This window comes from Aquarana catesbeiana, linkage group LG02 (assembly GCF_042186555.1).
Source record: "Aquarana catesbeiana isolate 2022-GZ linkage group LG02, ASM4218655v1, whole genome shotgun sequence".
Taxonomy (NCBI): Eukaryota; Metazoa; Chordata; class Amphibia; order Anura; family Ranidae; genus Aquarana; species Aquarana catesbeiana.
In genome coordinates, this window is record NC_133325.1 from 37,394,753 (window position 1) to 37,406,350 (window position 11,598).

An 11,598-nucleotide genomic window follows, 5' to 3' on the forward strand; every position below is an offset into this window, starting at 1 on the left:
CCCCCCACTAGTGCTGCCTGATAAACGTGCCACTAATACCCCCAAATACCAGTTGGCAGGACTAGGCTCTCTCTTATTAGGCTGTGTCCCCCGTGTCCCTAAGGGCTCGTTTATATTTCTAGTGGGCGGGGAGGTAAAATGACACGGTCAAGCTGTACTTTTACAGCCCCCTTTTAAGCTGCAAAGGCAGGAGATAGGGGGTGTACACACATGGCAAGAGTTAAACCCCCTGTCCGCGGAGCACGACTCAATCAAGTGAATGGGGCGGTGCTGCAACTGCGCATAATACACGCAGGTGCAGTGCAGCGGTGTACGCATTTTGGGGTTAAAACGAGTAGTGAGGAGGCAGCATAATGCCTCCCCATCGCCTGTGCAGCACCCTTTGAAAAGCGATCCATGTCGCATATACTGAAATATACCATTGGCCCGTTTTCAGGGCACTTCCCATGCGTTACATTGCATTAATAAATGCTGCCCAGTTACCACCCCTAGTTGTCATTTTCTATTTTCACAAGGGGAAGTGAATGCTATAAACACTTAAAAAAGATGCACTGAACGCATACAAAAAAATGGGCCTATAACATTTTTGACGTTTTCAGAGCATGTTTTTGAACTGTTGCCATAAATGGAGGTGGCAGGTTGTGGCGAAGCCTAGAGAATGGGACATCCCCTAAAAGTGTTGATGTAACGCGGGTGTATACTGTCCTATCTGACCAGCATTGTTTTAATGACCTAGCACGGTGGTTGTCAGCTTATGAGCTAAAGGGGGCTTCAGATGTGGCCCCTGACATCATCAAAGGGCCATATATAATGTTCATTATATGCAATGCTTGAGAGGACTTCAGAGACTGCAGATCTAATAGAGGAAATGAGGGTCGGAGAGTGAGGACAGGATACATGGTTGGCTGGGGATATGCTGCAGAAGACAATACAAAGCTGAGAAGATGTTACAAGAGGCTAGGAGAGATCAATGCTAATACTCTAATCAACGTTCCCACTACAGGCTGCTGAAATCTGAGGGCCGCACATACAGTATACCATAGGGCCACATATTGGGCACCAGGGACCTAGCCTGTTGGCATGGGTTATGGCATTGTTCAAAAAGCAGCTGAAACTCAAATTTTTGCTGCATCACAAAGTCCACGTGGAAGAGGCCAAACTCTACATTTCACATAGGGGTGGGATCTATGTGAACTGCAGCTAATTCAATCCTCACACACATCCTGACCCTGGCCATGTCTCATTCTCAGTAACCAGTTGCTCATTCCTTTAGGTAACCCATTGCTGCCAACAAGCATTTGAAAGTCTTCAACTTTAGGCGGGCAGCACCAAGTGGGGGGAAGTTTTCACTAGTACAGTGGGTTTAGGTTCACCTTAGTGGGATGCAGTGGGTAGATCTTTACAGATCCTATAATACAAATGTGCTTTTTCAAGTACATAAATTGCCCTGTTTTTAATGCTGTCCTGTTGTATAGACACCCCCAATGATCTGAATTTCTTCCCTCTACAGCCCCAAGTACAGTAAGCTGGTTCCCGGGGAAGGCATGAGGCTGATCGGTGACCCCAGTCTGAAGGGTGACCTCATTATCCAGTTTGATATTCAGTTTCCGGAGCACCTGACACCACAGAAGAAGCAGCTCCTTCGCAAAGCCCTCGTGTCTTCACCCACCTAACAATGAAATTCACAGATAGGTATTTTTTTAAATGTTCAATGTTTTTTCAGTAAACAATAAAATATTAGAAGAATGAGTGTCAATAGATCACTACTTCTGCTCTGGTCATCACCAAAAATATGGTAAACATCAACTTCATTCAAAGCTATGAAAGAAATAAGGTTACCTCTGTATTTAATTTAGAAGATGAGATGTTAAAGGGTAAGACCACACAAAAGTGATATTCAAGTTATAGGAGGAGTTCTGTGAGTCAGTCCGTGGCACCATATGTATCCAGGATACCCCTACAGGGAGATCTTCCCAACTCGGTTGCTGTCCACCTGGGAGTTCTGGCAGTTCCTGCCCACCCGGATGGTGGGGACCCCTAATCATCAGCACAGCAGGTGTGAAGACATCAGCACAGGGATGGTGGGAACACCTCAAAATGGATTCAGCTGGTGTATAGATCTGGGAACTCGGCACAGGGATGGTGGGAACCTCTCAGAATGGGCACAGCAGGTGTACAGACCCAGGAACTCAGCACAGTGATGGTGGGAACACCTCATAATAGGCACAGAAGGTCTGCAGACCTGAGAACTCAGCACAGGGATAGTGGGAATCCCTCATAATGGGCACAGAAGGTGTACAGACCTGGGAACTCAGCACAGGGATAGTGGGAACACCTCATAATGGGCACGGCAGGTGTACAGACCCGGGAACATAACACAGGGATGGTGGGAACACCTCATAATAGTCACAGCAGGTGTACAGACCCGGGAACTTGGCACAGGGATGGTGAGAACCCCTCATAATGGGAACAGCAGGTGTACAGACCCGGGAACTCAGCACAGTGATGGTGGGAACCCCTCATAATAGGCACAGCAGGTGTACAGACCCAGGAACATAGCAGAGGGATGGTGGGAACACCTCATAATAGGCACAGAAGGTCTGCAGACCTGAGAACTCAGCACAGGGATGGCGGGAACCCCCATATAATGGGCACAGAAGGTCTGCAGACCTAAGAACTCAGCACAGGGATGGCGGGAACCCCCATATAATGGGCACAGTAGGTGTGCAGACCCAGGAACTCAAAGCAGAGATCTCACCAAAAGAGTTCCTTCCAGGAATCTTTGCCTGCAGTGAAGAGGAAATTTTCCAGCAGGGTGGTTGTACAGATGTGGATCGGTAGATTCACTTCTGAACAACCGCATGCCCATACACGGATTGAATTTCGACCGCTCCCTGCTGAACCGATGAGATTTTGATTCATCTATGGCCAACTTAAGGGTTAGGAGTGTAAGGCTCGGCTTCCTGTGTAGGCAGGCCGGTCTTCTGTTGCAGAATTAAATTTGCCTGAGGTTCCCCTCTGGGGACCCGTTCTTCTGGAGAGATGACTCTGTTTTTTTTGGGGGGGTTTTTTTGGCCGCATCTTGTGGGTCCGTTCTTCTTCCTTATTCAGATAATTATGTTGTATATCCACCACTAAATGACAGGTGCGCTTTAGGTCTATGGCAAAAAGTCATAATAAAACTATTTATGGTGGGGAGGAAAACTGGACTTTGATTCTTGCAATAAATCAATCTTCATATTATTGCGGTGATAACATTCAAAGGTCGGTTTAAGATGTTTTGCAGAACTTTTATCTCTTAGTATTAATCTGCTACTTTCTTAGTAAAGCTGTCCTCTGTTAGCAGTTCAAGTTCTGAGAACAGTTCCTGCTGCAAAATGACTAAACAAAACAGGCAACATAAGGTGTACATAGCGATCGTTTCACCAACATAAGGTGTACATAGCGATCGTTTCACCAACATAAGGTGTACATAGCGATCGTTTCACCAACATAAGGTGTACATAGCGATCGTTTCACCAACATAAGGTGTACATAGCGATCGTTTCACCGTACGTCTCTTGTTCTCCCTTCACACTGCCTAACCACCTCCTGTACACTGTTGGATGCATTTAATTGCACCGAATACCAGACAAACTGTTACATTTGAAGATTATCTTGCTTATTTTTCTGCCCCCAAAATCAACATATTCATGAATTTTTTTTAATAAAATCTGTTTTCATTACATAGTGTATTTTAGAACCAGTGATGTCATCTTCACTATGCAGTGGAGGCAGATAATGGTTGGTAGGAGTTGCCGGCAGGGTGCTGTACATAGCTTCCTGAAGACATCACAGTACCCTTCCTCAATACTCCTATCAAGAACTCCTATCAAGAACCCTCAGTCCTGATGCAAACAGAGGAGTTATGCAAATAATAAAATGCCTTGATGGGTGGAAGTCAAGTCTGGAAAAGTGGGTGTTCCTAGGCCGGCTGTATTTGTATGCAGACCACCCTATGTAATGCTCACGTGTGATGATGAACATCCATGATTGAAAGAACTGAAATCCAATGAATGAAAGGGCCATAGAGGAAAGATGAAGTAGCAGGGGCGGCCCGCGTCCATTAAGGGTGCACGGGCATGGGCACGGGCGGCACCCTCCCTATGGTTAATGGAGAGATTCATGCATAGCATAAATTTATCCACAGCCGTCGCGGCCACCCCCTTTCAGGATGCCAGGCGCCTGAATTATAGCGGGGGGGGGGGGTTATTTTTTTTTTTTTAAGCACCTGATTAGAGCCATAGGCTCTAATAGGCTTCAAAATAGGGTGGACTCGGAGCGCAGAGCGTTGCGCTCGGAGCCCACCCAGGTGTGTTAGAAAGGCAAATTAATATTCACTTTTCTAACACTGAGCCACCTCTCCGCCAATCAGGAAGCGCGGTGTCTAATGCCCCTTTTCCGATTTGGCTGAAATGTCAGGCGATCCCATTGGATGCTTAGGGGGAGACGCACAGCGGAAGCCGCCATGATCCCAGAAGAGAAGAGGACACGGGAGACGCTGCCAGATGCCCACTGCAGCCTGATCCCCTGCCCGACGTGCCCGCCGCCAATGGGGTAAGTGCGGGTGGACTGGCAGACAGTGTGGGGGGGTTTGAGTGTGCTCGTGAGCTGCTATGTAAACAAACAAAAAGCTGCCAGCACTCCCCACACTTCCTATTTATGTGATAATGCAAAAACAAATGACAAATGAGTGCAGCGCTGAGTGGACATAAATGATCGATGAATGCAATATGTGGCCCTCCTGTCGTGGATGGTCCGTGGTGTACAGTGCTCAATACAATCTATCAATTCCTGAGTAAAGTGCAAGTGCTCAAAGCTCCACGTAAATTCCCAACCATAAACAAAAAATAACGTAAATGAATAAATACAGTGATGTAGATAAGAATTAAACGATAGTCTTATAAACAATTATTAAACGCCGACTAGTCCAATCTATGGTGAATATGGACAATATAATAGTCTCTATAGTGAATAAAGATGTGATGCTATAGACGGAAACTCGTCACTTTGATCCACCGCTGTGCCGCCTAACAGCGCCCATCAGTGCCGCCTCATCAGCGAAGGAGAAAAAGTACTTATGTACAAAATTTAAAACATAAACCAAGAAAAACTTTTTTTTTCAAATTTTTTTTGTCTTTTTTTTTTTCATTTGTTTAGCAAAAACTAAAAAACCCCAGTGGTGATTAAATAAAATAAAGCTTTATTTGTGTGAACAAAATAACAATTTCGTATGGGTACAATCTTGCAATTGTCATTGAAAGTACGACAGCGCTGGAAGCTGAAAGGGCAGGAAAGGGGGTGATGGCGCCCGGTATTGAAGTGATAGTGATCACTTGCAGTGTGACAGATTCGGTGCTTCTGTTCTAATCACAATTTAACTTGCTTCCATTGTCTCATATGTTCCAATGGCAGCAATTGGTCACCCCAAAGGGCTGAGTGGGGGGGAAAAAAAAAAAAAAAAACTGAGCAGCTCAAGTGGAGCCGCTGTACTACCCTGTTTCCCCGAAAATAAGACCTAGTGTGATTGTCAGTGATGGCTGCAATATAAGCCCTACCCCCTAAATAAGCCCTACTCTGTTTCCCCAAAAATAATCCCTACCCTGAAAATAAGACCTACAAGGACTTTAACTAGGGCTTCTTTGGGGGGTAGGACTTATATTGCAGCCATCACCGACAATCACGCTAGGTCTTATTTTCGGGGAAACAGGGTAACTATCCAATGTTAGTACAACAATCTCCACGCTGAGCTTTTGTGTCCCCCTGCCAAACACATCGGTCAGCACTCACATCCATTGGCTCTTGCTGCTGTCAATCAAATCCAGCGAGGAGGGGGCAGGGCTAAGCCACACAGTGTGTCTGTGGACACACACAGCCCGGTTAGGGATTGAGCCGGCAAATGTGCCCCCATAGCAAGTCTCCTATGGGGGTATACAGAGAAGAAGAGGCGCCAAGATCGCTGGCAGGGGGGGGAGACCCCAGAAGAGGAGGTTTATCTGAAATGTAATCCATGCTGAGATTGCTTTTCAGAGCTGTTTGATGGGTGGTAAGGTGGCGATGTGATGCCTCCTCACCATCTGTTTTAATCCCATAATTGCCACACAAACACACCACAACCGCATGCATTGCACACGGCACTCCCCCATTCACTGGAATGGATTACGTTCAGCACGCTTGCTGCCTGCCGATCGTGATCTGTTGGATAGCTTTTGCCACAAGCACAAAGCATTATGACTGCGGCATGTGAACACCCCCCCCCCTCCACTGCCATTGCAGCCTGGGTGGGGGTGGGGGGGGGGTCGCTAAAAATGCAGCCCAGCCTCCCTTTAACACCCCCCAATTGCAAATCTATATGAACCTTAAAGGGTCTGTAAACCCTCAACTTTTTTTTTTATAAAAACGGACATGCCTATACTTACCTGCTCTGTGCAGTGGTTTTGCACAGAGCAGCCCCGATCCTCTTCTGCTGGGGCTCCAGGCCCCTCCTCTTCATCGGTGCCTCCAAGAAAAGCTACTTTCCATAGGGGGGGGCACCCATGTGTGCTTGCTCCCGAGTCCCGCTGCTGTGTCCATTGGCACAGACAGCAGGACTCGCCCCCCTGGCTCCCGTGGCTCCCTTCTTTTGACAGCAGCAGGAGCCAATGGCTCCTGCTGCTATCAATCTGTCCAATGAGAGGAGTGACAGCAGCTGCGCTCATGCACATCGCTGGATCGGATCAGGCACAGGTAAGGTAGAAAAGGAACGGGGGTGGGGGGGGGGGGGGGGTCTAGGGGGCACTACAGCACAGACAGTTTTTAAACTTTTTACAACAACTTTAAGATTAATTAAAGCTCACACACATCAGGGTGAAGTCTCACTTTAGGTGTTCTTACACGTGTGTGACAAAAGCAGCATGCATTCAGGTTTGTTTTTTTTCCTGTTCTGAATGCAGCCTATTGCTTTCAATGGGACTGTACACACCAGTGCATGATTATTAGTAAAATAGAGCTGCATTTATGTCAGTAATAAAGAAGAGGAAATATGTAAATGTCCAGTATTATACATGTAAATCACACCTAGCATTCTGGGAGCAGGAACTTTTAACAATGAACACACCACACATTAATAAACAGATTACACATAACAGCAGAAGACCCCGGCATCAGGTTGTTTTGCGCTGATTATAAATCATCTGCTTGAGTCCGAGTGGGTTGAAGCCGTCAATGTTGGTTTGGGCACAGAGGCCCCAAAATCTGTATCCGGGTCCTCTAGTTCTCGGAGTGTGTGTTCTGGGGAGACACGGACTTGAATCCATCCGAAACTATATAGTAGGTGAGGTTGAAAAAAGACACAAGTCCAACCTTTGTGTGATTATATGTCAGTATTACATTGTATATCCCTGTATGTTGTGGTCGGTCAGGTGATTATCTAATAGTTTCTTGAAGCTATCAATGCTCCCCGCTGAGACCACCGCCTGTGGAAGGGAATTCCACATCCTTACCGCTTTTAAAGTGGAGAACCCTCTACGGCCCAGGGGTCTCAAACTGGGGGCCCTCCAGCTGTTGCGAAACTACAAGTCCCATGAGGCAATGCAAGGCTGACAGTTACAAGCATGACTCCCACATGCAGAGGCATGATGGGATATGTAGTTTTGCAACAGCTGGAGGGCAGTTTGAGACCCCCTGCTCTACGCAGTTTAAGGCATAGATCCCAAATGTCCCCGATTTGGAGCAATGTCCCTCATTCCTCCTCATTTGTCCCTCATTTTGGTCTGATCCATATAGATGTATATAAAATGCACTTTTTATCTATCAAAAAGTGTTTTCCAACGCTAAACCTTTCATCTGATTTCTAAATTGCTGCATTTGTAAATTCTAAAAGCCAATATAAAGGAATAGTAGTGGTAAAAAAAAAAAGCACTTGTGGGTTTAACCAATCTTGTTTGTACAATTCTCCTTTAAGGGGGGCTTGGCAAGGGGTGTGTCCTATGCCTGCATACTTTTGCTGATGGGTGTCCCTCATTCCCATCTCAAAAAGTTGGGAGGTATGGTTTAAGGTTAAATCTAATTTTAATGAGTGGCCATGTGTCTTATTAAATTCCCTTTCGCAGAAAAGTTTTCTCCCTATTGTGGGGTCACCAGTACGGTATTTGTAAATTGAAATCATATCCCCTCTCAAGCGTCTCTTCTCCAGAGAGAATAAGTTCAGTGCTCGCAACCTTTCCTCATAACTAAGATCCTCCAGACCCTTTATTAGCTTTGTTGCCCTTCTTTGTACTCGCTCCATTTCCAGTACATCCTTCCTGAGGACTGGTGCCCAGAACTGGACAGCATACTCCAGGTGCGGCCGGACCAGAGTCTTGTAGAGCGGGAGAATTATTTTATCTCTGGAATTAATCCCCTTTAATGCATGCCAATATTCTGTTTGCTTTGTTAGCAGCAGCTTGGCATTGCTAAACCTATCATCTACTAGGACCCCCAGGTCCTTCATCCTAGATTCCCCCAGAGGTTCTCCCCCCAGTGTATAGATTGCATTCATATTTTTGCCACCCAAATGCATTATTTTACATCTTTCCGCATTAAACTTCATTTGCCACGCAGTCACCCACCCCATTCATTTGTTCAGATCTTCTTGCAAGGTTTCCACGTCCTGCGGAGAAGAACTTCTCCAAAAGGTCCCCCAGGCACACACCTCCCGAAGAATAGAGCCCCTCAAACACCAGTCAGTAGGCAAGAGACTAGCCTGCAATCCCCTCCAAAAGCCCCTGTCGGGTCAATCACAGAGCCTAAGGCTTTACACACACACAGACTTCTTACAATACTCTATGCTGGACCTCTGAGGGGCTGGTTAAAAAAAAAAAAAAAATGTTTTTTGGCACAAAAGTACACATTTATGAGTCTGGTTTTTAGAAACGCAAGCATGCAAACTCATTCTATTGTCTAGATGCTCATTTATTCTGGCCACCGGCATTTACACATGCAAGTTATGTGCAAAAAAATTTTTGTCAGTAAGAATTTCACCAAATGCAGGTTTGAAGCTATTTTTATGCCCCTGAGCTCTGCTCCAATATAGGTACCTAAATGTGATCATAGGGATACATTGGCTGAACTAGTGGTGCTTAGTGGCATTTAAAAAAAAAAAAACTACCCCTTCATGGTCTCTTTAGCCATGTGCAAAGCCCAACGCCATCTTTAGAGTGGTAAACTGATGGCACTAGAACCTTAAAGTTGACAGGGAAAGCCCAGAACTTAAGGGCTTTCAGTAACGTTGACTGCTGAAGCTGAATTCAAGAACGTGTGTTTAATATACAGGCATGTAGCTAACCACATGGAGAACAAATTTGTAAATGGTATACATTCATATAATTGTTCTGATTAAGGCTGGGGGGCCCAAGTACATTTATACTCTTTACAAGGGGGGGGGGGGGGGGTGTACCTTGTGAGCCTTTTTGATGTAAAAAGCCAACAAATTGATTAGGACATTGATAAACAGATGGCCATTTAGCACCTATAAATCACTTCCAGAGTTCTCTGGGAAAATGCCTTTTCACAGCTGGAGTTGTGAATGGAATTTGACCACAAAACCAGTTTCTACAAACATCCTGCGATCAAACATTTGTAACAAGTGTATCCGCTTAATCGAAATACATGTTTTGATAATCCTAACTAAACGTTTGATTAATAAATGCCTATTCCATTTCCCCGATCAAAACGCAACTGAAGAAACAGCAAGCATGCAGGCTTTTATTGCAGGAGAGTCATGCACTTCTGCAATAAAATGCCCCAACCTGCCATCTTCTCCAGCACTGTATAGGGCTGTGACATCATCCCCTACCAGCCAATGGAGAGGCCCAAAGACCAGCACCAAGATGCCAGTGGACAGGCATGTTTTCACCCTTTAGTGCCACTTGATTCAGTACTTGAAAGTTTATCAATACTGTACTAAAGTGTCTCTAAGGGGGAATCTGATCATTATGGGTCTGCTTCTGTGCATATTTCAATCTAAAAAACAAAGTATTAGGAGTCTATTGTAGCCAAATCCAGCTGCTGAACATTAGCAAGTTCATTTGCTATATCAGTCCATATAAGCCTTGATGAAGGAGGGCAATGTGTAGCCCTAAAGTGTATTGGCACCAAATATGTATGGCTTTAAACCTCTGTGGCATTTTTTGAATTTAAAGTCTAACTAAAAAAGGCAAAACTTTTGTTTTTGGATAGAGTGGAGAGAATTAGAACCCCTGTCAGTTTTTATTGCTGTGTGCCCCCGTTAGGGGTATTCACCCTCTATTTGTCCCGCTTATCATTTAAAGTAAAAGAAAATTTCAGGTTGTTCCCAGAAAAGTAATAGAGGTGAAATCTTCCAATGGTGACATTCGTTCTGGTGATATGGAATTCCCTTAATTTGCAGGGATCTCACATCCTGTTTGGCTATGAGACAGACTGAAAACACATCAGACAGGGGTTATAACACTCCCTTACTCTATCCAAAATGAAAGAGTTTTCCTACAGTTCTACTTAAAAGCCAATTTTAGGCATAGGAGATGGCACTGAATTATGTACACATTAGGAGGTAGCTTGTAGTACTCTCCTATGCAAAGATGTTGTAGCTTCTTCAAGCCACTCCTGTTCCAATGAGTGTCAGGAAGATACTAATTTCTATCTCAAACCAGTGGCCCAAAACAGGAGGAAAAAAAAAAATGCTAAAATGTCAAGACTCACTCAGACTCTTCCTACACCTTAAAAAAGGTAAAACGAATAATAAATATCTCCATTCTACAAATTGACAATTTGCACCCTCAGCCATTTGGGTTGAAACATCAACACCTTTGCAGACGTCCTGACACCAAGGGATGGGTTAAGTAACTAGAACAAGATGGTTCTACAACTCCCATCCTTGCCTTGGAAAAACCATTTACACACTCCATGGCGATTAGAATAAGGTGTCTGTGCTACCGAGTGGGTATAAATGCTGGGGTACCTTCCTGGCACTCAATAGAATCAAAGGTTTGGAGAAGCTCCAAAACATCTTCAACAATTCCAGTTGAATGTGACCAACTACTAGATATACCATGACCTGTTTAAATGAGAGCCTTCAGACAAAAGAGCAACTTTAGACCTCTGAACATTAGGCGTCTGACCATCACACCAACTCATCACCATCCCCCTGCCTGTCAGGTGGAGTTTGGGCAAGTCCCATGAGACATTGCAAGACCCTGACAATCACAGGCATGACTCCTAGAGACAGGAGTAATGGGATTTAGTTTCACCACAGCTGGAGTGCTGCGGTTGCCTACCCTTGCCCTAGTTGATGGCAGAAAAAAAAAAAAAAAAAGGGAAGTTACACCCAAGCACCAAACCTCCCCCCCCCCCCCCCAAAATGTAAATGCACATGGCAGGGACAGCTAGAGATAGGGATAAGAGTTTTGTTTTTTTTTTTTTAACGAAAAATGTATTGCATTTGTTTGCCCTAAAATAAAAAAACTCCAGTTTTTCCTGACTTTTGCATTTTAGACTTCCAAATTACAGAATAAATAAAAAGGTCAGTCTTACTTTTGGGGTGCTTCAGAATTCTCTGCCTTT

General features: G+C 44.9%; 1 protein-coding gene across 1 annotated transcript in view; it reads left to right on the plus strand.

The window, feature by feature from the left end:
* DNAJB13 (DnaJ heat shock protein family (Hsp40) member B13) overlaps positions 1-1,721 on the plus strand; it is a 28,872-nt gene extending 27,151 nt beyond the window's left edge. The window contains exon 8 of the mRNA XM_073612794.1: positions 1,511-1,721. Coding sequence (XP_073468895.1) covers positions 1,511-1,673 — 163 coding nt within the window. The 3' untranslated portion in view covers positions 1,674-1,721. The remainder of the gene's footprint in view (positions 1-1,510) is intronic.
* The last annotated feature ends 9,877 nt before the right edge of the window (positions 1,722-11,598 follow it).